This window comes from Xenopus laevis, chromosome 4L, assembly GCF_017654675.1.
Source record: "Xenopus laevis strain J_2021 chromosome 4L, Xenopus_laevis_v10.1, whole genome shotgun sequence".
NCBI lineage: Eukaryota > Metazoa > Chordata > Amphibia > Anura > Pipidae > Xenopus > Xenopus laevis.
The window spans coordinates 79,722,533-79,740,535 of NC_054377.1; the positions used below are offsets into that span (position 1 = coordinate 79,722,533).

Consider the following 18,003-nt stretch of genomic DNA (forward strand, 5'->3'; position numbering starts at 1 on the left):
GACAATTACTTTCACTTTCCATTCAGCACTTCCTAGATGTCACTGCTCTCCACACATTCCCCGTTCTCTTTACCATTTAATTGTGTAGCCAGGGCATGGGAATGGACATCGGTTCCCCCATTCTGGTGCACAAACAAGATTCTGAGATGATACAAGACTTGCCTTAATAACAGTGTCCACAAAATGGCTGCTGCCTGCTTGCTATAATTATGAATTCCCAGACTGAAGGAAACAAGATTCAAATAATTTATACAGTGTAATTAAAGTTCATTTTGCTTGACTAATGTGATAGAGTTTTGAATAATTTTTTTGGGTGACGGGTCCCCTTTAATGCTTTTATGGATGTAGATCAAAATGGGACAACATCACTAAAAGTAGACCTCGCATTAGTAAAGTATGGGCACTCCTGGCTTAAGGTCTGTATGTATGATGTTGGTACTACAACTTCCAGTATGCACCTGGAAGCTCTGATTTTGCAGTTCTTTTACAAGTAAAATGCCAAAGGTTACCCATCCCTGCATTATACAGAAGTGTTCCTCATAAAACAAAAACATCAAATGACTACAATTTATTTTTATATACATTTGGCATTTCACACCATGTTTGTTAATACATATTGAATCACCAGTTAACAATGTGCTATGTATTATACTGATTCCATGGCTGCTAGAAAATAAATCCCGACAATTCCCACATATTGGCTCACTGGCATTTAGGATAAGATATTTTGCACACAATTGTACATCCACTCTTGTTTTTCATTCAGTGGCATGACATGTTGACAGACCTAGAAGCAGAGAAAGCTGTTTGAATAAATCATACAACAAGAATACATTTTATTTTATTTAGTACAGGGGCATTGGCATAGGATCTCAAAGAAACCAATATAATTAATGGGGGTGTCAAAATTTATACATTCTCTTTTTAAAGATAATTTAAATGTCACTAAGGGAGAATTTCTTAGTGGGAAAGTAGAACTTTAACAAAAGCACCAAAATATCCTTTAAAGACACAAGTCATATTACAACACAGTATATTATATTCCTAATGTATTAATAGTTGCAAGGCTTCTTTTTAATCATCATAATCATATAAAGAAGCAGGAGGATATAGAACATTTCATAGGCATTTTTATTATGGAGAGGAAGTCCAATTCTTTGCTACTCTGCCTTTCCTTTTGCCATTTCAATAAATCACTTGTTTCTTCCCTCCCTACTCCTGCCAATTTTTACACTGACTGCAGGTAACTCTAAATTTAAAACCTTGTTCCCTCCTTATTTTTTCCCCTTTGTACGACAGTGCTCACTAAGTAGTCTTTATAGGGTAAATCTCTTCTGTTTATTTTGTTCCATTTGTCTTTACTATATTATTATAAGACTTGAGAAGTATTTGTATTTACCATGACTGATTTTGGTAGCAGCTCCACAGCGAACACTTGCAATCCTCGGCTGCTGATGCAGTTTTTACATTGTTCATTGTTGACTTGCAAAATCAGTTTCTCATCAGACTGCAATAAAGTAGAAAAAAAAAAAAAAAAAATATATATATATATATATATATATATATACATACAGTATAATAATAATGTTCACAAGGCAATTTTCAGAACATATATATATACACACACACACACACACACGTTGTGAAAATTGCCTTGTGAACATGATTTAGTCTAGTCCCATAAGCCCTATGGGGCAGGGATCTCCTTTCTACTGTGTCTCTTCCACATTACACTTTTGTACAGTGTATGATTGTACAGCACCGTATATTCTCGTAGACCTTTATAAATAAAGTTTTACATACATTCATTCAAAATACATGGTATTACAATAACTCTGACATTATAAGTGGAAAACAGGAGATACTTACTGTAAGATGGCTAAAGACGTTACAATTATGATCTTTCCTGGAAATGATATTTCCAGGAAAGATCGTTCATTTCAATACACATGTGCAGAGCTAAATAGTCAGATATACAGGTAGAAACAATAGAATTCTACCTGTACTGACGATTCAGCACTAACAATGGCTGATGTTTGGGTGCCTTCAAAGGGACCCGATCAAAATTTTCCGGCCAGCCCGATCCACGAGCCGACCAATATCCAAGTCTTCTGCCGATATCAGTCAGCAGGTCTCGCACCATACACGCACCAAACAACATTTTCGTGCAATATTATCGGTGCATCTATGGCCACCTTAAGAAGAATACATGTTCAATTATTTTTCAGTTAACAGTTGTAAGTGAAAGGAGATGCCACGTGAGCATTTACTGTATTACACTGCAGGTGTCAGAGCAAATGTCACCCCAAAAAGGGAGATATGTTATATCAGCAATAACAAGTGGCTAACTTAAGGTGGCCATAGACGCACAGATAATATCTTACAAAACGTATTTTCGGACGATACTCGGTGCATGTATGGTGGGAAAATGAGCCAACCATTATCGGCAGAAGACTTGGATATCGGTCGGCTCGTCTGAACATTTTGATCGGGTGCCTTTGAAGGCACCCAAACATCGGCCGTTGTTAGTGCTGAATCGTCAGATGCAGATAGAATTCTATTGTTTCTACCTGTATAAATGATGATTCAGCTCGTGTGTGTACACGTGTGTATTGAAATGAACAAACTTTCCAAGAAAGATCGTAATAGTTATGTCTATACAGGAACAACAATAGGTGACACTTAGAACTAGGGACCTTACTCTGCTCTCCCAGAATAATTCATACCTTATTTTCCATCACTGATGTGACATGGGTATCATTTTTGTATGTGTAGACAATGACATCTTCATAACGATCCATAGGCTTTGCATCCCCTTTGAGCTTGACCGATTTACAAACTGCCCCCTGCAGCTGCTTATTGCTGGATTCCAGGCTTACAGCTTTCAGCCGTGGGCTGCATTTTTCAGCATGGACTTCAATAACAAACGGGCATGCCTGTTGTACAAAATGATATGAACAGATGTTGCAGACTTTAAGATGAATCTGGATTCAAGTTTATTATTGTTTTTTAAATTCAATGAAGAATGTAATTATCACATAAGAAGAACATCTAAGAAAGTTAATAAGAAACAAAATGTACAGGGGTAAAGACAATATGAAAACTACTTTCTACATTTGTGCAACAACCAGAATTATAACAGGCATTAAAAAGGAACGGTTTCTAGTTTAAAAAATCCACTAAACTAATGGATGCTAAATCCTTTTCACAAAAAGGGTGTATTTTTTTAAAAAATTTATTTGATATACAAATGGCTAATAAGTGTGCCTCCTCAACCTAACCTAACTGAAACGCAACCATGCTGTCAGTGGTGTATTGTAAATATCTGACTTATGATAGAATCAGCCAATCAGAACAAGTTAACCCCCTTAGTGACTCACACCATGATTGTGTCGGTTATATTTAAATGTATAGGATTTTTTGGATCAAATGTATCAAAGGCTGAAGTTGAGAAGTCACCCTATCATATGTAAATGCTGCTTTGATATATATGGTCTGTAAGATTATAGAGAGCTGCGAGGTTTCTCTTTGTTGAACTGTAATGAGTATTATTTTCACTCCAATACATATGCCCCTTTTTGTTTTATTTATTCATATATGTGGGGTTAAGAAGAAAATTGGACATAAAATTAGTTTTAACTTGACCTGATCCTTTAAATCAAGATGTTTCTGTAATGTATCCATTTTTAAAGAGGTTGTGCATCTTTGAGTTAACTTTTAGTATGATGTAGAGTGATACTCGAGACAATTTGTTATTGGTTTTCATGTTTTTATTATCTGTGGTTTTTGACTTATTTAGCTTTTTATTCAGCAGCTCTCCAGTTTACAATTTCTGGTTGCTAGGCTACAAATTACCCCAGCAACCATGACCCCCATTTGAAAGCCTGAAAGAGTCAGAAGAAAAAGGCAAATCATTCTAAAAATGTAAAAAAAAAAAAAAAAAAAAAAAGCATGAAAACCAATTGAAAAGTTGCTTAGAAATGGTCATACTAAAAGTTAACTTTAAGGTGAACCACTCCTTTAATCCATTTATCTGTTTTCCTACCATCTTTTTCTTGCCTAAAAATCCAAGAAGCTTACAGAACATCAGTGGACTTACTCTAACATTCTTTAGTTCGGGTACATTCATTCAACTGTAGTTTATGTGCAGGCCCAGACTGGTAATCTGTCTATTCGGGCAAATGTCTGAGGGGCCGCTCTACCCTGCTGTCAAGTGGGCCGCCTGCTGCCTAATTAAAAGCGGAAAATTCATGGCTGACCTGGCTGCTGTCTTTTCTGCTGAAGTTAGTTTCTTTGGCTTCACGTAGCCTGCACTGTTCTCCCTCCTCAGTATTTCTGCCGGTTTGGTTTCAGGGAGTGTGCGAGTAGTTTTATTTGTTTAGCCGCGATTTTTTAAATCCTTTTTTATATCTATTTTTCTCATTTCACTTCACCAACTTAGACTATTTTGTGCAGATCCGTCACATAAAATAAGATTAAGAAACTTTTAAATTACAGGTTGGAATGTAACAAAATATGTAAAAAGCCAAGGGGATGAATACCTTTGCAAGGCAGTGTATACAAAGATTTGAGTCAATATTCATGTACTGACATTTTATCAATACTTATTTAATACCTCAGTCATTTCAAGTGCTTTGTTGTACCCCATGGTTTGCAGTGTTACCCACAGGTCACTGGGATCTCCTTCCCGGTCGTTCGCCTCCATGAGATTTAGCTCCATAAACCCCTGCCTTGTTAACTCGTTTTTCTTTGTTTCAAAATTTTCTGTTTAGAATAAAAGAAAAAGAGATGTATCAAGCAGCACAATCATAAAGAGTTCATTATGCACTACATAGCCAATAGTGATAAAAGGATTGAAATAACAGAAACCAACCAAAACATGCCTGTTATTAACCTGCACTGGATCTGAGCTAAACAACAGTTCAGCAGTTTTTTCAGGGTCCAATCTCACCTGTGACATCAAAGGAGATCAGGCCGAGATATGGATACGGTTAAACCCTGTTCCAATATGACCTATGTGCAGTCTCAGTGTAGTCTGAACCTATCATTCACCCCAATCCACACAGAACCATTTCAGGATGGGGAGGGAGGCATATAAGAGAGAATTTTTATTTGCTATTAGCTTTCAATTCTGTTTATTTCTTATTGTTAGGGTTGCTAGTGTCACCAACACTGGTAACCAAATAAAGAGTTACCGTGAAGCCTAATATTTCGATCTGTACTCATTATTAAAAAAATAATTTTAGCTTAACTACCCCTTTAACTTTATTTATTTATTTATTTTAAACTTTGTATTTATTAAAGCTTCACAGAGAAAAAAATATTCATACAATAGAATGTATTTCTCACAGTTATACAACCGGGCAAGAATAAAGAACATTTTGACATACATTCCCAGCTTGATTTTTATGCGGTTATGTACCTTATGATCCTATTCGAATAAGAGAAGAACTATTTATGTACTTTATGATCCTATTCGAATATGAGAAGAACTATTTAATGGGAAGGGGAAGAAAAAAACTGGGGGGGGGGGAGGGTGAGGGGAGGGGGTTTAACTTTATTTTTTTATGAAAGAACAACATAACTGCATGTTTCATCACTTATTCAGGCTGTAGGACACTCCCCCCCCCCCCGCAATAGGGAGATTGTATTCTGCTGCCAAGGCAGCAAAGGATTTAAACCATTTAGTATCAAAATAACTGGCCATTGTACTTAATTTTGAGCTTCTCTCAGAGCACTGCATCTGGCATGTTTAGAAAGTGCCTTTCTATCATACTTGAGGAGTTTTGTCCACACCAAGGCTAGTACTTTGAGGGTAGATGGATGGGAACACCTTTGGGTGTCCCCTCGGAGGGGAATGTCTATGAGTGCCACGACTGAGCCTGCTACCCCCCCTGACATAGGAAAGGCATTGTCAGCCAAGGGAAGAACCACCAGGCCACATACACTAGATGTGCAGCTAAATAATAAATAGATGAGGGAGAGCCAACCATCCATTTGACTTAGAAGCTGTCAATGTTTTAAGGCTAATGCATGGCTGTTTGTTGCCCCATATGAAGGAGCAGATCAGAGAATCTAGTTTAGCAAATAAGCTGGAAGGAAAAGGGTAATTATGAAAAAGATATTGTAGATTGGGGACCACAACTATTTTTTATTAAAGAGGGATCACTATCACTGAGAGGGATAGTGAAGATAAACTTGAATATTTCAGAAACAATGCAGAATATTTAATTGAGTTTCTTATTTCAGTATGATGAAGCTTATATGAAATTTTCATTTTCGTGATAGTTCCCCTTTGAGTTAACACAACCTAATAAGTTAAAGGAGACATTTAGGATACATGCATTTTGTAGGCAATAATGAATACAATATGGTGCTGGTTTAACTTTGGGCAAAAAATTTATATTATCCTTAAAGGGATTGTTCACCTTCCAACGCTTTTTTCCAGTTCAATTGTTTTTAGATTCACCAGAAATAAAGACTTTTTTCAATTACTTTCTATTTGTTACAGTTTTTTTCTAATATTGAAGTGTAAAGTTCAATTTTTTACCCTTAATATGTCTTTCGAAAGCAGCTCTGGGATGGGGGGGGGGGGGGTCACCGACTCTGTAAACTGTTCTAAATTGATACATTAGTTGATACATTTATCTTTGGCCCTGCTGAGCAGAATCCCTGAGTTTCATTAAAGGCGGCTGTTACATTGATACAATAGTTAATACTACGCATTCGGAAATGTGTATAAATAAATTTAATGTGCTCATTCATTGTACCAATCATAATTGTCTATCTGTGGGTCAGATGACAGCCCACTGTCACACCAGAATCTTCATGGCATAAATAAATCATAAGTGGGATGTTATAGAATCTAAATAATTAACTTAGTAGAGTATTCTGCACTATGCAGAGAATCATATGACACAGTATATGAAATAAATACATTTGTGGGTATAAAATCTGATAATTGCTAGTGAACAAAGCATCCATATTAATAAGCAATCATTGGAAAGAATGCGGACAAGCAGTAATTCCACCAAGGACATTCACACTTTTTATTATTCTAGTATCAATAAAAAAGAACCAGTTAGGGTAATGCCCAACTATATTAACTGTAATAAAAGACTATAACCTATTGCCCATGGCTCTTTTGTAATGAATTTCAGAACCTGCAAAATAATTGCATATTTATGTTTGAGAATCTATAACTGAACAAAGAGAAAAAGAAGGGAAAGGCACACCTTGGTGGGAACACCTGGGGAAAAGCTTTTACTTCATTCGCTTAAAGGGCACTTCTCACTTGCAATGCTTTTCCTCACCAGTGGTACATGCTAATAGAGCCCACACTCCAGTTGGGGGAAACAATATTTATAAAAAAAAAATAGCTTCCGGGCTGGGTGTCCATTTTGGGGCACATACATGAGCATAATGATTGAGTGCCAGAACTTTCTCATTGTATTCATGCATGTGATGTAAGCTTGTGAGATGCATCCTCCATGTTTATGTCAGACACATGCGTAAAATGATCAAGTCGGGAGATTGTCTCGTTATGCACATGAGCTCTATACAACATCTCCCAATGTGGGTGGCCTAGCTCTGGCAGGGGCTTTATAAAAAATAAAAACCATTTTTTTTGTTTCCCCAACCGGATTGCAGGCTATATTAACCTACACCTTTAGTGAAGGGAACAATTTCCGGTGACAGGTGCCTTTTACGTGATTTTAATAGAGACTATGTCCTTTTAAAGCGAATTAAGTTATGTTTTAATGCATTAATTTAGAATTTTCCTGCCAGCGTTTCTCACCAAAGTGTGCCTTTGCCTCCTTTTCCTATTTTGTAATATCTTCCCATCGGGCACCCACTGAGGACAAGTTCAACAGATGATTTGGAAGCCATGAAAAAGTGTTATTAGAACTGACTGAATATAAGTCTAGACATTAATAACACAGATCTATGTGCAACTGAAATTGAGCTAGTTAGAGCAAATTTTGATTTAAAGCAAATTTAAAGGGCAAGGAAAGTCATAATCACTGCAATGCCAAAAGAGTACTTTTGTGGGAGGGCAACATTGCCATCATGACTCAGTTAGCCAATGATTCATTTTTCCTGGTTGAGCACTGGAGATCAAAACTGTACATAATATTCTGGATGGGGCCTTACCTGCACTCTGTAAAGTGGAAGAGTGACCTCTTCTGCCATGAATGTATGACCCTTTTAATACAGCTCAAAACTTTGTTTGCCTTTGCAGCTGCTGACTGGCATTGCTTTTTACAGCCAAGTTTAGTATCTACAAGGACTTTAAGGTCCTACTCCATTTTGGATTTTTCTAACACAGTCCCATTAATGGTATAATGGCTTGAATATTTTTACATCCCAGATGCATGACCTTACATTATGGACAGTGATCGCATCTGCCATCTGATACGTTACTTAAACTTTACTTAAAATACACTCCCTTAAGTCATTAATGCACAAGTTAAATAAAAGTGGACCCAATACACAGGGCTGGGCCAAGCAGACGGGACGCCCTAGGCAACCCGGCCAGCCACACCGCTCCCCACACTGACCCCAATGTACGTGCAGACGAGTGCTATTATGAGAGTGCATATGAGCGTGAGCAAATCATATGGCTGCAACAGAGGAGAATCCAATAGAATATGGAGAAGCCGCACACCACACACTCCCAAAGGTTCTTATCCTGGTGCCCAGTGATAGAGGAATCGGCAGCCTCACAACAAGGGTAAGAAGAATTTCACCGGCACACAGGAATTGTAGTAGCAGGGCAAGCCCTTGCAATTTTATTATGCAGTAGTGCAACGTTTCGGGGTCACGCCCCTTTGTCAAGCTTGACAAAGGGGCGTGACCACGAAACGTTGCACTACTGCATAATAAAATTGCAAGGGCTTGCCCTGCTACTACAATTCCTGTGTGCCGGTGAAATTCTTCTTGCAACAGAGGAGAGGCAAAGGTGAGGGCAGTGGAGAGCAAGGCAGAGGGGAGGGCAGGAAAAGGTGGAAAGCAGAAGAAGGGAGTGAACATGGACTAGGGGTAGGCAAACCCTTTAACAGGTACCTGCCCAGCTACCCCATTGTTGGACCCTATGCAGGTGTCTCTTCTGCCTACCCCTAGTTCTGCCAATACAGAACCCTGTGGGACCCCTCTAAGAACCTTACTCCAAGTAGAGAATGTACCATTAACAACCGTCCTCTATATCCGATACTGTAGCCAGTTTCCTATCCATGTGCAAAAAAACATTACTAACACCAAGAGACCTTAGTTTAGAAAGCAGTCATTTGTGGGGCACTGTATCCAAATGTGACAAAATCCTAATAAATCACATCTACTACTCCCCCATAGTCCAGCTTCTTACTAACCTCATCATAAAAAGCATTGACATTTGTCTGACATGACCTATCCTTCATAAAGCCATGCTGATTGCTGCTCATAATGCCATTCACTACGACAACATTTTGAATGTGATCCCTTAACAAGACTTCAAATAACTTGCCCATCATTAATGTCACACTTAAATATTGGCATTACATCCACTTTCCTCCAGTCCAGATACCATACTGGATGAAACTGAATCTGAGAAAGATAGATTGCACACAACACACTGACACAAAATACAAACAAATGCCCAAAAATTACATAACAATATGTCTTGTACAGTCCTTTGCTTATTGTCTCTGGTCCCAGATCTGAAGGGCCCATTTTTTTTAAAAAAAAACAGAAGCTGCAGCTCCATCTCCCCCACTGGTAGTTTGGCCTTGTAGGGAATGCGGATTTTTGTGTTACTGAGCAATCCTAACCAAATGGCAGCCCATCTGCAATTGTTCCAAGAAGTAGCAATATTAATGGCAGATTCTTACAGTAAGAATTTAGGTGGACTTGAAGTCTACACTGAATATGAATTGTATAAATGAATAGATGAAATGAGAAGCCTATTTGGAGTTGTTGTATGTTTGGGCATCAAAGTGGAAGAAATAAACTGTGAATCCCTATACTATCTATGCAGCAATGCTTGCTTCCATGCTGTTTAAAATAGCAGACAATGGTGGTTTCTTACTAACCAAGTGCTTGGGCTACTTGTATGTTTACTACTACATCTCAAAAATATATTGCCTTCAACATACCATGATTTCCTTGCTTTACATTTCCTGTTAATACCATTTTAAACAGTGGAGGAATAGCTTATATCTGAAACCCTCTCTGTGAACCTATGAGAAACTAATCCTATTAGAATTCTTTTTGTCCTATAACAAATGATTTTGTCTCCAGCAAACCACATTTCAAGAGAACACATAATATTGTTACATTGGAAAGCTCATATAATGCAGACAAACTGTACTAACAGTGTTGTTCTCAGCAATGTAAAGTGTCTGTCCAAAGATCCAAGAATTCGATGCAAAGGAAGCAGGTGATATTAAGGTCATACCATAATAAATGTTATAAGCGTGTGGCCTTTATGCCAAAAGCTTTTTTTCAATGTCTTGCTGAAAGGTTAAAAGAAATGTAATTCAGTTCTAATGCATTCTTAATAGAAACCATAAAAATGCAAATGTTTTGCTCAGAGTTAGTGGACTTTTTACAGCATGCAATATACCATGTATTATCAAGAAGATAGTGCTACATATTTAAATCTGTTCCAAATTATCTCCCAATAACATACTTTTTTTTGTTAAATAACTGAAGTAAGTGACTTCATTAATAAAAAAACATCATCTTTGGGCAAGGTGAATAAAAGGCAGACTACAACAGAGCTTACCTTTGCACACCTCCCAGGCATCAAGATCACATTTTTCACCACTGGTTCTCATCTCAAAGAAATTATACTCTGCCAGGCTCAGAAGACCATTTCCATCTAAATCAATTATGTCAAACATGTCTGATAAAGCAGATCTATAATAAAAGCGTGAAAAAATAGGTACAGTTTATTGAAATTTTAGTTCTTTTAGGGGGGCTCTCTTTCCTAGCAGAATAACTGAAATAACCAACTCCAGCACAAACAAAAATTTTAGTTGTCATCATCCACCCCACTAGCTCTGACCTAATACATCAAAATAATTTACATAATATTACAATATGTGAATTACTAGCACTTGAAAACCTGCCACAGTGTGTTAATAGATTAATAGGTGCTGGGCAACCTGCAACAATTTAACAGAAGCAAGTTGTGTTATGATGCTACAACATTTGTGTATACCAATACAACACAAACATTGTCCCTCATATGCAATAAAAGGCACCAAGGTTGCAAAGTTGCAGTAACCCATAACAACCAATAAGATGTTTGTTTTTAAATAAGTGACCAATACAGGCAGTCCTCGAGTTACATACACCCAACTTACATACAACACATACTTACAGAGGCTATTACACTAATGTACTGTGATTTGCTTGGCCTTTATTAGAATTTAGCTTTAATAAACCACCTGCCCCAATCCCCTCTGGCATGTGTTGTCTACTGCGGTGTACAGAAAGGTAAAAATACATATGGCTATTACACTAATGTACTGTGATTTGCTTGGCCTTTATTAGAATTTAGCTTTAATAAACCACCTGCCCCAATCCCCTCTGGCATGTGTTGTCTACTGCGGTGTACAGAAAGGTAAAAATACATATGCACAGAAAGGTAAAAATAAATACTATGTTATGACAGACATCTGAAAATGTATATGTTTCAACTTACATACAAATTTAACTCAAAGGGGATCAATCGCAAAAAAGAAAATTTAATATAAGCATCATCTTTCTGAAATAAGAAACTTTCTAAATATAATCACTTAAAAATTCTGTACCATTTGTGAAATAATCAAGTTTTTCTTCACTTTCCCCCTCTGAGCAACCTGCCTCGCTCCATTCAGATTTCATGCAGTAGATGGAGCCAGTTTTGTTACTTTTTGTTTGTGCTGTAGTTGGTTATTTGAGCTATTCTGCTAGGAAAGGGAGCCCCCTAAAAGACGTATTAGACATACCTGTCAATCAAAATTTGACCCAGACCTCAGCAGGAAGAGATCATGGAGAATGACAGGTTGTGGAGAGTGAGATACTGAAGATTAACTTGAATTTTTTCTTAAACGGTACAGAATTTGTAATTGATTCTATTTAGAAAGTGTCTTATTTCAGTGAGACGAAGCTTATATTAAATTTTCATTCTCGCGATAGATCCCCTTTAAGAAGAAACCTACAGACCCGATCTCATTCGTAACCCAGGGACTGCCTGTAATTGCTTCTTGTTCGTTGGCTGCCATAGGTGATTAGACTTGTAGTAAACTTTGCACCTTTTGTTACATAACCACCATGTGTGCACCATAGTCTTTATGGGTTTTCAGATACAGTAGATGTCAGCTTTTACATAGATTAAGGCTAGGGTCACACGAATGGAGATCTTGGCCTGCACGTTTCACATTTCACAGCCGTTATCCGCCACACTTGCCTGCACCTGAGTGGAGACTATGCTTCCGGGTGCAGGCACTTCAATAAGAAAAGCAGCAGAGGAGAAGCCGATTCTTGGCTTCCTAGTGTGGCCCTAGCCTATGGGACCAAGGGAAATGAATGTAAAGCTCAGGCAAAATACATAAAATCTGGGAAGAAATAAACACAGTATATGTACAGAGAATAATCTGATACACACATGACATAAAATGGGGGTTTTACTGTAAATATCCCATGGCTTATTTCTTTGTTTGTACACAATTTGTAACATGCTATTTTATCCATTGGAGGAATAGAATGTTTTTGGATTTAAATTCAGTGCAACTGTATACTTCAGTGACATTGTAAGCTTTATTGAAAAAATAAACTAAACTTTATCCAGAAATACTGCAGCTGTGAATGTGATCTGCATACCTATTTGGTACATAAATCAGAATTTTTGCTACCATATATAGTCGCGTATAAGCCGAGTTTTTCAGCACCCAAAATGTGCTGAAAAACTCTACCTCGGCTTATACGCGGGTCAGCTAAAAAAGGTTGCCGCTTACTCACTGATTGAAGTGTGCAGTGACTCCTCCGTGCTGCCCATACTTCTCCCCGCTCGTGGCTTCCTTAGCCCTCAGCACCTCCCCTCTCAGCTCTCGTCACTCAGTACTCAGTACTGTGTGCGCATTACCGTATTGCGCGTAGGAGCGCACAAGAGTTTAGAAGAGGAGCGCTCGAGACGTGGATGAGGTTCGCGCTCACTCTGTGATACGAGCACGCACCTGTACAGGGAGCGGAGGCACGCGTCTTCTCCCTTTGTGACGTGCCCTGGGACGCTGCAGCCTCGTAATAGGGGGAAAGGAGGCGGCAGTTTACTTCTCCTTTAACCCTCCGTGTAAGTTTGTGAGCTACCATTGTCATTTGAGAGGGAGGACTGATTGACAAGAGCTGAGAGGGGAGGGGCTGGAGCAGAATTAAGCGAGGAGGAGGGAGAAGTATGTGCAGCAGCATGGAGGAGTCAGTGCATGCTTCAGATCAGTGAGTAAGCAGCAACGTTAAAGCTTTAAATTGGCCATGTCCTAAAATAATTTCTCACCCCCCTAGGCTTATACACGAGTCAATAAATTTTTCCAGTTTTAGGTAAATTAGGTACCTCGGCTTATACGCGGGTCGGCTTATACACGAGTATATAAGGTAATAATTTGCAATATCTTGAATTCACATTTAGTATGATATTAAACCTTGTTTTTGCATTTATAAACAAAGGATACAGAAACTTACATAACTTACATAGTGATGACAACACAGGTGACAGAGACAGGAAGGTGTATAGGGTTTAACCTTATGCAAAATCCACTGACCCCTAATCGACTGGCTTATTAGCAAATTCATTATGTTCATTACTTATTGGGATCAATTTACTGGGGGTAGTCACCTACATGAAATTTTGAGAAGTGGAATGACTAGCTATTGCTCCCTTTACCAAGATCATTTGGCACCTACATGTTTGGGAACAAGACATTTTCCATATCATGTCTCACTGGGCCCCTATAGTTCCTAAGCCACCAAGCAGTTGCAAGGTGGGTTCCTCTATAGTTACACCCCCTGCTTTTCAGTAAAATGAATTGTGGGTCAGGATCTGTGGTTGCAAAAGATGCCACACCCACCAAGTTCAAAATTGTTCCAAGCTAGACATTTGTGACGTGGCCAACAGATTTGGTCATAGGGGGTCCTAAACAAATAAATTGTAAAGGGCCCTAAAGTTTCTAATGGTGCCCCTACTCCTACATGTAAATCTGAATTCAAAATTATATTATTTTAACTCCCACTATTTTTTTATATACAGACATCCTCAATAAGACTTACTTAAATTCCGGCGTGAGAACTAAATCTTCGTTTCCATCTCTGTACACCAACCGAGCTTCTTTGATGGTTTGTTTTTTTTTCTTCCTCAGTCTACACCCTGTTGTAAATGGAATAAGCCAGTAAACACCAACTCCAAGCTCCCCTTTCCATCCAGAGGTCTACAAAGAATCAGAAGTGGTAAGAAACCAACCTTATTCATAATGATAAAATACATTCACTGTTTAAAACAGAATAAAATGAATATACTGTTAACTTTAGTTTTCATCAGTGTATTCATAATATTATCACAGATATTAAGGAGCAGATTTATCAAAATGTGAGTTTAGATTTAAATAAATTCTCACCCACATTCTATTTATTCCTATCGGATTTTTAGAAGCATATTTATCAGTGAGTGAAAGTTAGAACTCACAATTTGATAAATACACTTCCAAAATTCCATAAAAATTAATAGAATATGGGTAAGTTTTTATTTATTAAAATGTAAACTCACATTTTGATAAATCTGCCCTCAAGATTTCACTTTATTACTTTTTAACATTTTCAGCAAGTCATTGTGCAGTTGAGCAGGGACAGTTTTAGGGCACAGCAGAAGAGCTTTCTTAGGGAAAAACACTCATTGACTACTATTCTTCACAATGTAAGAGTTATATTCATGTACAGTCCATAAGTACAGTACATAACCCTGTTTGTACTAAAAGAAAGTTCCTTGCCTCTTTGTTCCTGAGCTCTGTGAAAGAAACCAGGTCTGCTCGGCCATTATTTTCCTTAAGAATAAACAGGGAAGTGTCAACGGACATCCATGGGGAAGGTTTTCCTGAAGAAAATAACAGAGTAATTAACATCCACCAATAATAAAAAGAACACATACGATTTTTGCTTTTGTTTGTTAACTTGTAGGTGACTTTTCAAATGTAATTGCAGATTGGTTGCTATGGGCAAGATCTGAATGCAGGGCCCCTATTTTGGCCAGATTCTGCTGCCACTCCCTGAATGAGATGCAAGTTAGGGGAAGGGTATGCAGGATGGATGCATTCGTGCCTTCCCTTGCCTGTCCCTCATGAACAGCGCAGCACGAGGTGTCTGCAATCAGATATGACGCAAAGAGTCCTGCCAAAATTTAAAGAGAGAGAGCAGGGTGCAAAGCACAAAAAAAGCACACTGCTACTCTTTTCTTGCTACCACTTAGTAAAGGAACCCTATAAATAAGTACAAACTGTGTGAAGGCATGATAATTAAGCATAGGAACATTATTTTGATATACAGTTCATAAAACTAAGCACTAGAGGGCAGAATATACAGTGCTTTAAAATAATACAAAGACTCTTTGTGATACCATCCAAGTGCTTAAGAAATATTGCCAATCATAATGCTAAAATGATTATGTTCCATTTTTCAGGCTGCTGATTGTGTTGCATAGTTTGGCCATATGATGACTATGTTTAGTCACTAGAGAACCAAATGTCTCATCATATATTCCCACAGATTTTTCATTTGGGCTGATGTGTGAAAAATAGAAAATGCTGTTAGTTGCTCTATGACACTAGAGAAAATCCCATAGCATTCCCTAATTCCCACATCAGAGTCCATTGGCTTTTTTCCTAATTGGGGTTCAGAATAAAGTTAGAAATTATCGTGTAATCAAGAGTGTGACATTTCCAATAACAAATACAGGTATTGGACCAGTTATTCAGAATGCTAGAGACCTGTGATTTTTTTTTTTCATTTTTCTGTGACTTGGATCTTCATACCTTAAGTCTACTAAAATCATTTTTAGTAGATAAGGATTATCCAATAAGGATTAATTATATTTTAGTTAGGAACAAATACAAGGCACTGTTTTATTACTACAGAGGAAAAGGCAATCATTTAAAAAAAAAATTCTTTTCGAATCCTTTCATTCAAAATGGAATCTAAGGGAAATGGCCTTCCCCTAATTCAAAGCTTTCTGGATACTGGATTTCTGATTCCATACCTGTACTGCAAATTGATCAGAATCAACTACTATACGTTTACGTGAAAATGCCTACCTTCAACTTTGCTGAGGTTTAAAGGTTTAATTGTAAGATAAACTGTTGACTTTTCAGAAACTTGTAATTTGTAATGATGGCTGATTATATCACCATTGTCCTCCAGAAAAAAGCATCCTTTGGTTGATGTGGTATGCCAGTCCTGAAAAACGACACAAACATTAATGGTTTGATCTTATATTCCGACCTTTTTTCCTATCTGTGCATTAGTGCTGCTATGTAAAAAATGAACTGCAGTATCATTTTATGCTGGTATTCCAGCCCTGAAGATGACACAAGCAACTTTTTTTCTTTAGCATTCTTTTAGTGGAGAATAATCACTTGAATTGGTTTGGAATTACAAAAGAGCTAGTGCATTCAATATGTACACCATAAATAAAGCTAAGAAAATAAAACAGGAAGATTTAAAGGGGTTGTTCACCTTGCAACACTTTTTTTCAGATGGTTTCAGATGTTGTTGTTGCAAAATTGTAACAGTTCAGAATCTGCACCTGAATTACTGAGCTGCCAGATGGAAACACCAGAACCATTGAACTTTCTGGAGAACAATCTGATACGCTAACTGAAAAAGTGTTTATAAGTTGAACAACCCCTTTAAGGACCCTGCTAACAAGTGCTAACTATCTAAATTTTGGGGAACAAGGAAAACAGGATATTGGAGAAAAAGAAAATACCAGTTTAGAAAATTTCAGGGTGTCGCATGTAAGCATCCTGGCACAACTTTTAAACGCTCCCTGAACTATAGAAGAAGCTCTCAAGTGTATCTTGATTAATCAGACATCAATAAATCACAAATCACCAACTGTTTCATATTCCTTATGTTTCAAATGTACCCTAACCCTTTAACCTTATAAGAGAGGTGGTCCATCTAAACCTATTTTTTACATTAATCCTGGTTAGTGAAGATCCCAGTTCGTTTTAAATTAATGTAACATGCTGGTGCTATATAAATTACGATGATGATGAAGGCAAGATTAGACAGTGAGACATTAGAGCAAGGGATTTCTTGCACATATGAGAGAGTGTATGAGCATATGAGAGTGGAGAAAGAACAAAGAGTGTTTCTGGCAATGTATGGGTTTAAACAAGAAATATACATTGGGGCTAAAAGAAGTGTAGTAAGTACAATGGCTGTAGTCTGGTTAGCATAAATAAGCATGTGTCGCTGCAGGAAATCTTCCAGGGGGAAATATTCTGCAAATAAAATGACCTGCATTTATTAATTAAGGTGATGCCAAACCCCTGTATATCAGAATAAATCGTGATTTTTAGATCCACAGAAAGCAGAATGGCTTTACTTTGCAACTGGCACAATGGTACCCATCAGTTCCACCTAAGTACTCATTATTGCCAGCGGGCCCCTAAATCAGCATACATTGTGCATCACAAAAATGTCTCACCTGCTGCATCCTTCAGGCTTCTGTTAAATTACATCACTCAATAATTCTCCCTAGCATAGGCAGCTTTTAAAGATACGGTAACACATATTAGTTGGGGGTAGAGATGCGCGGGCCGACACCTGCAGGTCGGATGGGTTCGGTCCAACCTCGCACCCCTATTCGCGGGTGGCAGGCGGGTAGTGAGCTCTTCTTCCTGCACATCACTATTGGAGGGGGAATGTCCTTTATAAAATGTTAAATGTTTATTTGCCTGTGGTATACTGTATAAGGTGTTATGTGTCTCTCCCAGG

The 18,003-nt window shown here is 37.9% G+C and overlaps 1 protein-coding gene across 2 annotated transcripts in view; it reads right to left on the reverse strand.

The window, feature by feature from the left end:
- Positions 1 to 553: 553 nt before the first annotated feature.
- efcab7.L (EF-hand calcium binding domain 7 L homeolog) overlaps positions 554 to 18,003 on the reverse strand; it is a 39,842-nt gene continuing 22,392 nt past the window's right edge. For both annotated transcript variants that reach the window (XM_018256808.2, NM_001093685.1), the window contains 8 exon segments: positions 16,314 to 16,455; positions 14,997 to 15,100; positions 14,284 to 14,441; positions 10,763 to 10,896; positions 4,616 to 4,764; positions 2,727 to 2,936; positions 1,400 to 1,507; positions 554 to 787 (listed from right to left, as the gene is read on the reverse strand). In XM_018256808.2, coding sequence (XP_018112297.1) covers positions 713 to 787; positions 1,400 to 1,507; positions 2,727 to 2,936; positions 4,616 to 4,764; positions 10,763 to 10,896; positions 14,284 to 14,441; positions 14,997 to 15,100; positions 16,314 to 16,455 — 1,080 coding nt within the window. In that variant the 3' untranslated portion in view covers positions 554 to 712.